This window comes from Borostomias antarcticus (genome assembly GCF_949987555.1).
Source record: "Borostomias antarcticus genome assembly, chromosome: 2".
Classification (NCBI taxonomy): domain Eukaryota; kingdom Metazoa; phylum Chordata; class Actinopteri; order Stomiiformes; family Stomiidae; genus Borostomias; species Borostomias antarcticus.
The window spans coordinates 21,446,178-21,459,140 of NC_140235.1; the positions used below are offsets into that span (position 1 = coordinate 21,446,178).

Below are 12,963 nucleotides of genomic sequence, written 5' to 3' on the forward strand. Positions count from 1 at the left end.
GCCATACGTTACATTCATTCAAGGCCATACAATGTTCACACTAAAATACTGTCCTCTGTGGTCTCTCTCTCTCTCTCCCTCTCTGTGTGTGTGTGTGTGTGTATGTGTGTGTGTATTTCAATAAATGTATTTTTCTGCTACGTTTACCAGCACATCCTGCAGCTTAGAGACGCAGTCGTTCATTACAGCAGAACCCGCGTAGTGTGAGCTGGTTATGGGTTTCCGGTAAAGCTCTCTGACTGGCCCCCCTCGCCCCTAAAGCACTCAGCAGAACATTACTGTCCTGTAATGGTCAATGGAATGGCAGGCCAGAGCGGAGAGGAACTCTCTCATCCTCTCCTCCTTCCTTCTTTCACAGAGATGAGGGGAGCATTCGTTGCACGGTCCTGTCGTTTGGAATCAATCCTATGGTTAAAAGTTCACAGACTGGGGTCGCTGTGACCACACCTCGTTTCATCTTCAGACCTCACGTCAACACATGCAAAGATGGAAGATGCTCCATTCCTGGCAGCTGACCTGATGCAGTAAAACCCTCATGACACAGTGCCTCTCCGCCCTCTATTGTCTTCAGCCAAAACGATGAGCTTGTTGGCTCCTCTCCACCTGGGTTCAACTTTCCTCTGAAGATAAAGACAGACAATCATCAGTTTGAGCATTTGAAAACACTACAAAAGGACTAGCGGATGGAGGTTTAAAGTCTAAAATTGTACATTCTCCCTGAATTTTGTGTAGGCTAAATCCAATCTGATTTATGGACCATATCATGCATGTGTAAATAATATTGTATAATTATGTAGGCTAGTTTGAGGGTATGAAACAGAGCAAGCAATGTGACAGTGCTGGCTACATAGTATAGTGCAGGCTACAATACTAAAGTAATTGTTGTGGTGATGATGCTAAGTGTGAAGGCAGCTGCAAATGGACAACTTTGGTTGGTCTCTCTGGGGCCAGTTTGCATTCCTGGCATATTATGCACAGTGTTGACAAGGAAGGAGGGAGGAAGAACAGGAGGGGAGGGAGAGGAGTCGAGGGGAGGAAGCACAAGGATATTTTCTTCATAGCAGTCAACTCTGTCTTCTGTTGAGTGTGCTCTGGGAGTGCTGGGAGAGCTAAGGCGAGCTGAAGTAGTCTACCGGACCATGCATGAGATGCGCTTCGGATAATGTTCAACTGATGGCATCTAGGGCACAAATGAAGATTATCAGAGGACTATAGCAGAACAGTAAGATCTAGACCATGTATTTCTAATTTGGGGAGAGGCAATTAACTTTTTTGTTAGAGGATTGACAAAGTAGGCTATTGCAATGTGGCAATGAACACTCCTCGAGTCTACAGTAGAACTTCGATTTTGGTGATAAAACTGTTAGCTGGCGAAACCGTTTATTTTCGTGCCCCGGGTTAACAGTGCCACGTTTGAGTTTGCGTCTGCAATGGGCTGAGCAAGCGCATCTGACATCCTGCCCAATATATTATTGCCAAATCGGTATGTCGGAGTTTGGTCCAAAGTTTCTGAACTGCGTATACATTTGTAAACATGTATCTTTCATTCCTCTCAAGTTAATAATTTATTTGTTATCTTGTATCGGGATGTTTGAGCTCACTGTCCGATCCTCTCCTTCAGTGCTCCCTTTCAGAATGCTGGACTGACGGCTGAGAATGGCATCGGCGGTGTTCGAGGGGACTTCTCTGGTCAACATGTTCGTCAAGGATTGCTGGGTTAACGGGATCCGAAGGCTCATAATAAGTAAGCGGGGAGAAGAAGAGGAATTCTACGAGATCAGAACAGAGTGGTCGGATAGAAACATTTTGTACTTGCACCGGAGTTACTCAGATTTGGGGAGGTTGTTTAAAAGACTGGTTGAATCTTTCCCCGAGGACAGAAGAGACCTCTCCAAGTCTCCACTCATAGAGGGTAAGTGGTCCAGTGTCTAGGCCTACTAGGGCTTAGCCAACATGGTGTAGGCCTATGGGCATTATACAGAACAATTTGAAAGATAGGCCTATTACAATAGCTGTTAGTCCCAGTTAAATTTGTTGTTAAGCTGATGAAACATGGGCTGTCTGTTTAGTTACATTTGACATAGGCGACGAATGGTTGACATAGGTAGGCCTAGTCTGGAAGCCAGACTCACCGCGAAAAAAAGTTTATATCTGGAAAACTAAAAAAAAAAAAAATCGCGATGAATCTGGCTTCCAGGCTATGACACAGGCAACACCAAACTTAATAATTTTCAGTAAACAAAAGCTGCTTAATAATTCACTGAGTCCGCTTTGGGGTGACACACTATAGCCTAGCCTACCGTCCAGGCCTACGTATTTGTAGCTGTCTGCCCTTTGCTCTGCAGCATCATTCCCTCCCTTTTTCAAGTTTTCCTAGATCCAAACAGGATGCAATGCAGGTCAAACAGGTAGAGGGGGTTTATGCAGGTTTTGCTCAGATGTCCCCCGTCTTTGGAATTCTCTCCCTGACAATCTGAGAGCACCACAGACTCTGGGTTCTTTTCAAGACTCAAGATGTGTTTATTGTCATATGGTTCACACACACTAGGAATTTGACTAGGGATAAGGCATATGCTGTTGTAGATGATGTAGGACATGGTGCAGGACAGGACAGTGCAAAAACATGACCGTGCAAAACAGTACAAAAACTGCAAATACAGACAAAATGCAGTGCAATGTACAAATTACGATATACAGTCTAAAGACCTAGGCTACTTATTTAGAAAAGCTTTTTCAATGTAATGCAATTTGTTTCTCTTTTTTCACAATGAAAAGTGCTGTACAAATAAAACGATAATATTAATATAATAATAATAATAATAATAATAATCAGTAGCCTATTATTAAGATTATGATAATGAGATTATGATGATGATACTACTAGCCTACTACTACTACTACTACTACTACTACTACTAATAATAATCATTATTATTATTATTATGTTATATGCAGATGACTTTGGAAATCAGTAGTTTGGAAAAGAACAGATTCAACTTGCCATTAATAACATAGCAGCCTATACTTTTATATTATATTCCATTCACCAGATATCACACTATGACTATTGTAACCAACCTGAACTAGTTAAGCTTACTCCCCAGTATAAATAGTCTATTCTGCCCACCCGTGCCATCAAATCACTAGCTTTTCAGTCCTATTCAGTTCAGAAGTTCAGCTCCTATGCTACAGTAAAGCAATAGCAAGACCTTGTCAGTAGGATCATGCTACATGTAAGCCAGACACATGTCGCCGGCCCCTGGGATCCAGGTGCCTGGCTGTCTGTCACTGTGGTCCCCTGACATTGGCATTGATGAGGGGCGCTGGCAGGAGTCCCAGTGTGTGCCTCGTCTATGATCGCCCTGCACAGTCTCTCTGGCACTGCCCTCTTGTCCGTGTGCACTGGGGCTGGGAGTGTGTTTTGGAAACAAGCCGTTTTGTGCGACGACTGGGAGGTCGTGCTTCTTCCCTGAATAGCCGTCAAAGATGTTTACCATGTCCCCCTCGCGCCGCCTCCACCACACGCAGTGCATGATGGGAAGGGATGCCAGACTCAATGACTCGATTTTACACTTCTTCTTTTTTTCTTCTCTCATTCTCATATCCTGGTTTCAACAAATGCAGCTAGATGGGGTACTGGATCAAAGACTTCATCTCAGTGGTACTCTGGATACTGGGAGGGGGGGTGGGGGGTGGATTTGATCTAGTCTGTGATGGATTGCCAGCCGCAGATTAATCCCACTGTGCCCAATGCCCTCTCTATAGCTTACCCCCTCCGCTCCATCTTTCATTTACAGTACAGTACCTCCCTCTAATTGGCGCTCAGATGAGAAGAGAGTCAGGCTGAAGGAGAAGTAGGAAACTTCCCCTCCTCGTTTCTGGGGCCCTGCTGTTGTTGTGCTGTTCCCGCACTGTGTCGTCCAGGCAACCAGATAGGCTCACTGGACCTTCCGGGCTGATGTCATGGCGAGAGAGGGCGACGCACAGGCCTGACCGAGGAGAGGAGGGGTGGAGAGGAGAGGACGGGAAAGGGGAGAGGAGAGGGTGAGAGAGAAGCATACAGTCATACAGAGGGAGGGGGAGAGGAGGGGGTGATACACAGGGCTGGCTGAGGAGAGGAGAGGGCGAGAAAGGAGAGAGGAGGAGCAAAAGAAAGGAGCAGAGAGGGTGATACACAGACGGAGAAGAGAGGAGAGGACAGCCACTATATTTAGCATTCCTCGGTTTGTACATTTCTTGGTCAAAGACAGGAAGTGAGAACATGGGTGTCATGTGAGCCAGCTATGAGGGTGCTGCCCAGGCATCCGGACTGACCCGACTCCGAGAGGGAGAGCGGAGACCGGAGCTGTGTGTGTTCAAAGACTTCTTATGTTTGACGTTCTGTTTCTGGAAAGGGGGGGCTGAGTTACAACAACGGAGACAAGGCACCACATTGTTAGAACGTCTGTCCCGTTGTAAGACTTAGCATGAGAATTGATTTGTTCAATCTGGACAAACAAGAGTATTAGAGCTCCTTTTAGACATTGAACAAAAGGCAGTAACAAAGCAAACACCATTCCAAACGTCCAACATTCCAAAAACCACTCATATTCGCCTCTGTTGTATCTGAACACAGCATAACCGTTGGCTGAGAAGGGCGGAGAGCATGTTCGCCGAAATCCGGGACAGAGTGGTCAGTTGATAGCGCAGAACCATGCTGACATGAGTCAGTCTTTTATTCTAAGAGGTTGACTTAGCTGTGCTTAAATGTCCGGTGAATGTTGAAATAGTGTTGAAATTGTGTCTGATGAATGTTGAAATAGTCATCAGACATTTAAGTACAGCTAAGTCAACCTCCTAGAAGTCCCCACACATGTGGTCTTGGTGTTACTCATCCTACCCAAATATCCTTACACAAGACAAAAACATGTAACACATGTTGCATAAACATGTAATTATATGGCAGCATTAACACGCACAATGCAACAACAGTGACCATAGTTATCGCTATGTAATACAACTGTCATACACTACTTAAAATGCCTTGTTAGACAGGTGTCACAGAGTTACTCGTCAACCTCCCTTGCTCCTCACTGGGTTCGATCGTCAGTCCTTTGACTTGCAAAGACATGTGACTACTTGCTGTACCACAAACACAGCCATAGCCAGCTACACTACCGATAGCTAGCAATTAGCGCACACAGGCAGGCTGTATGTTTAACAAATTCAGCGTGGTTACATTAGCATGTTAGCTACACTTAGAGGTATTCTTGCCCCATAATGAACTAGAGTGATACACCATGACCTACAGCACACCAAAGACTGGGAAGAATGGAGGCATCTGGGAACCATCACAGCCTCCGAAGCTATACCTGCTATCACACTGGTAGCCACAGGCACATTCCTCATTCTGCACACTGAACATAACAGCTGGTAGGAGGAGAGGACAATCAGACCAATTAGGGGCCCTAATCTCCCACAGAGACAGAGAGAGAGAACACACAGCATGCTGGGCAGCTCTCTGTGACCACTCCAGCCTACAGGACATCCAGACAGGAAATGGACTCGTCCACAGGAAGTGTCAGGAAATGCACTCAGGGGGCCTGGAAGGATACGAACACAGCTTGATTTTGGTCTCAACATCTTCGATGGCTTATTTTCAGGCTTATAGATGTAAGGTTTACTCCTAAATATAGATAATTGAGAAAGGAAGACACAGCAGGGATGTTTCCGTCTGTTTCAAATCTACAACTTTGTTCGGCATTCCACACTCGATCTCACGTTGTTCGTGTTTCTGTATCAACGGGGGGAATCCTGTGGATAGATGTAAGAAATCTGTTTGCAGGGGAACCAGTAGGTTTGTTTCCAAGGACAGTTTATCTTCATGTGTTTTCCCTGTTTGGATTGTCCACCACCTTGTGGGGGATAGATTTACACGTTCTCTGAGGCACCCAAAAAATATTTACAAGCATTTGCTCAAGCAAACACTATGTTATCTATGACATGCTCATTTCCTAAGGACAATAATAACCAGTTTAAGTCCAAGATAAAACACCATAATAATTGTCAGACAAAACAGGATTTACTATGGATCATGAACCGTGATATTTCTCTCGGAGAATATTGCCTGTTTGGAATCTTGGAGGTATGAGAACAGGATCCTGAGGCCGAGTGATCCTCAGGCCGTGTGGGAGGAAGGGAGGGAGAGTCTTAGGGGGCCGACTGATGATTTAATGGCCCAATCACTCCTCACAACCCCTGGGGCGTGATGTCATCTCTGTGGGACATTATAAATGGATGAGGCACATCAACAGAGTGCCGCCCGCTGCCTCTCATCCCCTCATCCAACGGGATAAGCTCTGTGGTTACTGAGTGCACTGTACGTGTTAGGAGCCTGCTAGGTCCGTTTCTGTTGACCCAGCCTTCGTCATTGTCATGCTCTCGCTACATCGTAGTCATCGACCCTAAGTAGTGTTTTGACGATGGTTAGGTTAGAACACATGGCCTGGGTGACGATCACCATTGTGTCATAAGGGAGTGTAGTGCTGATGAATGGTTTCAGTGTTCCACTGGCTCCCACTGTTAAAGGCCTAGTCACTCATCCTGTGTGTGTGTGTGTGTGTGTGTGTGTCTGCTATTATTGGATTCAGATAAAAATGTTCCATGTAAAGCTAGACAGCGGATACACGTTGCACTTTTCTAATGCTCTTGTCTATGGATTTACTGCAGAACCTGCATCCTCAGGAGAATACCTTAAAGCGATGAGTTATCAGCGTTATTTTCTTTGAAGCTTCTCTCACAGTTTGCAGAGTATCTGCAGTCAGCCCTCGCCGCGCTCTCTGTAAACAACTGCAAAGCGAGGGAGTCTATTCTTATCTGCCGCTGTCTGCAGGGCTGAGATCAGAAAGGCGGCATTGTGAATAGAAGGTTATTCCATTAAACTGACCTCCACCTTTGAAAGCGTTTGTGGCAACCTTTTACCAAGGCAGGGTTCGGCTCCTGGGCCATCTTGTCTTTGTGTGTCCCGGCGGACACATACGGCGTCTGTGGGCACGAAGGTCAAAGCGGCCAATCTTTGTTACGGCCGACGCACAGATATGGTTCCGCGAGCGTGCGTGCTTCCTGTGAGTGGAAGTTCTGGTATTAAAGGAGTAGTAAAGGGAAAAATCATGTTTAGCCCTGTTTTAAGGTTACTTATGATCATATACAATGGTTCAGATCAAAAAGTTGACAAAACTAGCACTTTTGAGAAAGTCTGATAATTGCTCTACCACCGTTTTGGTCATACAATGGATGTGGGTGGGCACTGTGAAAAAACATTCAAAAAACATGTTAAACTCTCAATTTCAAAGACAAGAAACTCACCGAGGTGTTAGTTGGCGTTCTGACATATAATTCGCCATAAAGTAAGATTCTAGTTCATCTGGAAAGGCTTTTTTAAATATTTAGCATAGAACTATTTAGTCGCTGCACATACGTGTGTAAACCTCCGCAAACTAGGTAGCCTAGCAACATAACAATAACGTAAGTAATTCCGCTTCCTGAATCCACTCTGCGGATTGATCTACACATCTACAACGGTCGCGTCAATACAAGTCAATGGATTTCATAATGATCAATAAAACCCTACAGGATTCATACTTTGCATTTGATGTCAGAACACCAACAGACACCAATTACTCCCTCGGTGAGCTTCTTGTCTTTGAAATCGAGAGTTTAACATGTTTTTGAATGATTTTTCAAGGTGCCCACCCACATCCATTGTATGACCTAAACGGTGGTAGAGCAACTTTCTCAAAAGTACTAGTTTTGTCAACGTTTTGATCTGAACCATTGTATATAATCATAAGTAACCTTAAAACAGGGCTAAACATGATTTTTCCCTTTACTACTCCTTTAAAAAGGCAGGCTCCCTTGAAAGGACACCACGTGGGTTTGCTTACGCTTTGTTTGATGTTCATTTGAAGTGATACAGATGTCGTTGCTCTCTTGTGTTTGTGTTGCTGCTTGTTCAGGCCTGGTGAAGATAAAGGAGGCGAGCGACATCGAGGTGAAGCTGAACGAGGTGGAGCGGCTTCTGAAGAATGCCATCAACCTACCCTGGAAGGTACTGTGCTGTGATCTAACCGGTTACTGGACTCTCCTGCCGCTCACTGAACACCGAACACTGAACACATGAATTCAAAGGCGCTGTTATACGCTGCGCGCAAATTAATAGGATTCTCATCTCTTTCGCGTTCACTTGACTGGTGTGGTTGTCTCGACTCTGCACACTGTTTCATGTCACTTGTCACCTTGGGACACAAACATGTGACGTTATCATGCGACGGTGTCATGACAGTCATCAGCATACTGTAGGCTACGACCATCAACTGACTGTTAAAGATGTCCAAGTGGCAATGGTAGACACCACAGAGTGACGTGAGAACTCGTATCCCCTTCCACAGTATGCCAGGTCAGAGGTCATGCTGACGTTCTTCGAAAGGTCACCGCTAGACCAGGTGCTGAGGAACGATAATGTCCACAGGATCCAGCCATGCTTCCAGAGCCCAATCAAGATATCAGGTACTGTAGGCCTACTGTATATATCACTGTAAGATGTGTTGCATGACTTTACTTAAAAAGTAGTGAAACCCGTTGCCTCAGGAAAATTGAGTAAAGTAACTAATTTGTGAGAAGAAGTTTTGCAGGAACACGGATAACTAAGTTCAGTAAACTAATTGACTCCGCCCAGCGACCGCTGGCGGAGGGTATATTTTCGGTCGTGTGTGTTATTTTGTTAGTTTGTTTGTTCGGTCACATATCAGGATTATACAAAAACTACCAGAGGGATTTTCATGAAACTGGAGGGGTGTAGTAGCATGGGACAAGTTAGAACAAATTAAAATTTTGGTGCGGATCAGAATCACTGGGCGGATACACAAATTAAAAGAAAACAACATTTGACATACCTGGACCGGCTTCCTTTTCTTTATATTTATTTCTCCTGACGGATTTCCTATATCACTGGTGGCCATATCACCGTTGGCCAAGCGGTAATGTACGTGTCTAGCAATTGATGATTTTTCTTTAGAGAACGTTGGCTCTTTGTTACAATGAGGAATCAAGTCAGATTTATATCATCTTAGATATCAACTTAATTTATTTGCGGTTTAAGCAACCAATATTATCTTATGCTTCTATGCATGTAAAACAAAATAATATCTTAGGATTACACAAACACTACCAGAACGATTTTCACAAAACTCGATGGAGGTGTGTAGCATAAGCCAACGTTGAATCCATCCCAGAGACATGAACACTGGGCTAGTGCCCCTCTACCCCTCCCAGAGGCATGGACACTGGGCTAGTTCCCCTCTACCCCTCCCAGAGGCATGGACACTGGGCTAGTGCCCTATCCCTCCCAGAGAAATGGACACTGGGTTAGTGCCCTATCCCTCCCAGAGGCATGGACACTGGGCTAGTGCCCGTCCTTTTTGCCCCCCAGAGGAATGAACACTGAACTTAATTTCTGTATAAAGTTTTGTAACTTATGACTTCTGTTATTGTCTGTAATGGCTGATGGCTGAACAAGTTACACAAGTACACAAGTATGTTTAGTTGTGTTCATACATGACCTCTGATAAACACCACAATCAGTTACACCACCAAAAAGCTTACTCTTCAATGGTACAAGTGTGCTATATTAATACTGAGGAGTGAGTTTCACCATTTCAACTCGATTACACCAATAAAATGCATTAATGGGCGGAGCCCTGTGCTCTCTGAGCACCCTTTCTAGTTTGAAATGCGTTTAAGAACAAAAAGTGTGAACAAACTCAGTCAAAATGGGTAGATAAAAAGTCAGATGAACCCATGTTTCTAAGTTAACAGGGCATCATATTTTACATGACATAATCCTGGTAGGTAGGTTTGGTCTCCACTGATTATTAACTGTACCCTACAATAAATGCCACTGTACGTGGCTTTTATGACTCTCCCAAATCATACAACTACAACACACTGTTGTTGTTCAACTGGTTTCTGAGCCCCACTGATTCCATGGTCTCAGGCAAGATCAGTCAAGCCTGAGCCAAGCATTTTGAAATGATGTCAAACAGTATTCTGAGACCCGCGTCTGGTTGGTGCCGTCCCCACAACTCTCCCATCCGGCTGACGTGACGTTCTGTCTGTGTGTCCTGCAGAGATCATGCGGTCTAATGGCTTCTGCCTGGCCAACACCGAGACCATCGTGTTTGACGAGAGTCTCCCTCAGGAGAAAGAGAGGCCGTCCTCCACGGACTCAGCGGAACACCAGTGAGCAGCACGCCACAGTTTTAACCTGTTGTCCTCCGGTTTCACAATCAACATGGTTCTGTGTGAGAGACGTACTGTATAGTTCCACATCGGTCATGTTCTTTAGTATACTGTTACTTCCCAAACACATTCAACTGATTTAGTTTCATGTGGCTGTACCCTTTTGCATACATACGTGTGTGTGTGTGTGTGTGTGTGTGTGTGTGTGTGTAAAGTTCCTTGAATGCGAGCAGCGTCCCCCACCTCAGGAAGGGTCTCAGTGCCTCTTCCTTCCCTGGGTGTGTGTAGGAAGCAAAGGGAGGGACCATCCATTCACACTCTCCTCTACAACACAACACTACACACTCTCCTCCACAACACAACACTACACACTCTCCTCCACAACACAACACTACACACTCTCCTCCACAACACAACACTACACTACACACTCTCCTCAACAACACACCACAACACTACACACTCTCCTCCACAACACAACACTACACACTCTCCTCAACAACACACCACTACACTACACACTCTCCTCCACAACACAACACTACAACTCTCCTTCACAACACAACACTACACACTCTCCTCTACAACACAACACTACACACTCTCCTCCACAACACAACACTACACTACACACTCTCCTCAACAACACACCACTACACTACACACTCTCCTCCACGACACAACACTACACACTCTCCTCCACAACACAACACACACTCTCCTCCACAACACTACCCTACACTACACACTCTCCTCCACAACACTACACACTCTCCTCTACAACACAACACTACACACTCTCCTCTACAACACAACACTACACACTCTCCTCTACAACACTACACTACACACTCTCCTCCACAACACAACACACACTCTCCTCCACAACACTACACTACACACTCTCCTCCACAACACTACACTACACACTCTCCTCCACAACACTACACTACACACTCTCCTCCACAACACTACACTACACACTCTCCTCCACAACACTACACACTCTCCTCCACAACACTACACACTCTCCTCTACAACACTACACTACACACTCTCCTCCACAACACTACACTACAACTCTCCTTCACAACACAATACTACAACTCTCCTCCACAACTAGGAATGAGACGGTATGGATTTTTGCATTACAGTACGGTACGGTACGGTATCTAGTTATACGGTACGGTTTACGGTATTTCACGGTATACGGCATTTCACCTCCCCAACACACAAAAAAAAACAAGTATTTTACTTAGCTTATATTAAATTACAAAATTAACTGTTGCAAGCAACTTGAAATGTGAAGTTTCAGCAGCGCATTATTGTGTAATACCGTAAACGTAATACCGTAAACACCGGGAATGTCACGGTTCTAATACCGTGGACAGTTTATACCGCGGTTCACAGTTTTACAGTATACCGTCTCATCCCTATCCACAACACACCACTACACTACACACTCTCCTCTACAACACAACACTACACACTCTCCTCCAGAACACAACACTATACTACACACTCTTCTCCACAACACAACACTATACTACACACTCTTCTCCACAACACTACACACTATCCTACACAACACAACACAAGACATTCTCCTCCACAACACACTCTCCTCCACAACACAACACTACATACTGTCCTCCACAACACTACTGTCCTCCACAACAACTCTCCTTCACAACACTTCACTACACACTCTCCACCACAACACTACACTGCACTACACTACACAACACACTGTCCTCCACAACACAACACAACAAAACACTACACACTCTCCTCCATAACACAACACAATCCACCAAGACTTCAAGACAAACCTTACACGATTACTGCACAGCCTATAACAATGTGGTCAAAAGACCACACCCTCGAAGTACAAGTACGATTTCACAAGTGGTGTTTGGATTCAGTACATAGCTCTCTGTACATTGTGAGGGTCTATGTACAGACCTATGTAGTGAGTGATTGGCTCTGACTCTCCTTCTCCAGGTATGAAGATGGCCCAGAGTGCCTCCCTGTGGAACCAGACATCTGTGACGAAGATCCGGAGGCCTACGTCACCAATCTGTCCTACTACCACCTGGTGCCCTTCGAGACCGACATCTTGGAGTGAGGCGCCCCCTGTGGGCTGGGAGGGGGGTTTCGGGGGTGGTGGGGGGTGGGGGGGGGGTCACACCCCTGCCTGTGTAGATGCTGTCGGAGAGGAACTTCGCACATCTACAATACAGCACGTGACCCAGCTATGCAGGACTGTCCTGCTATAGCTAGCTGCTTATAAGTGCAGCCTCGAACTGCGTTGCTGCCCAGGCCAGCGTTCTGCTTTGCCTCAGATGATGGAGCAGGTGGCGGAGGTGAGCAGCTACAGTATACGGGGCAGACATGTTGGTGGAGAAGTGGCTGGAAGACTGTAAAAAAAGGGATATTCTGCATTTTTTGTGAAGAACAAAAAAAAAGTATGCCATGCCATTGTATGTGGTGTCACCAGTGTGCCTCAATCTTCCTCAGTCCTCACACCTGTGTCTCAAGGCGAAATGTAATCACAGAAGAAGAATGAGTCTTCTGACCCGTCTTCTCACCAATGCTGTTGATGTGATGTCTTTGACCGACAGTGCTTTCATAACGTGCAGCATTATGAGATTATTATTTGTGGGAGTGAAGGCATCAGGCTCCCCA

The 12,963-nt window shown here is 45.3% G+C and overlaps 1 protein-coding gene across 3 annotated transcripts; it reads left to right on the forward strand.

The window, feature by feature from the left end:
* The first annotated feature begins 1,075 nt into the window (after positions 1–1,075).
* Positions 1,076–12,418, forward strand: pxdc1b (PX domain containing 1b). 3 transcript variants are annotated; one of them, XM_084461491.1, is made up of 6 exons: positions 1,076–1,222; positions 1,622–1,912; positions 7,995–8,086; positions 8,427–8,544; positions 10,164–10,275; positions 12,280–12,418. In XM_084461491.1, the coding sequence occupies exons 2-6, from the start codon at positions 1,657–1,659 to the stop codon at positions 12,401–12,403; spliced, it is 702 nt and encodes a 233-aa protein (XP_084317617.1). In that variant the 5' UTR covers positions 1,076–1,222; positions 1,622–1,656; the 3' UTR covers positions 12,404–12,418. The 3 variants fall into 3 exon arrangements, with proteins under 3 accessions (XP_084317617.1, XP_084317619.1, XP_084317618.1); XM_084461493.1 differs by having other exon boundaries at positions 1,622–1,744; XM_084461492.1 differs by lacking the exon at positions 1,076–1,222 and adding an exon at positions 1,253–1,483.
* The last annotated feature ends 545 nt before the right edge of the window (positions 12,419–12,963 follow it).

Bases quoted from the DNA above. Each gene is read 5' to 3' on its own strand.
- pxdc1b (XM_084461491.1), top strand. From the start codon at position 1,657: ATGGCATCGGCGGTGTTCGAGGGGACTTCTCTGGTCAACATGTTCGTC. The intron at 1,913-7,994 runs GTAAGTGGTCCA...CTGCTTGTTCAG, and splicing joins CAAGTCTCCACTCATAGAGG to GCCTGGTGAAGATAAAGGAG. The intron at 8,545-10,163 runs GTACTGTAGGCC...TGTGTCCTGCAG, and splicing joins GAGCCCAATCAAGATATCAG to AGATCATGCGGTCTAATGGC.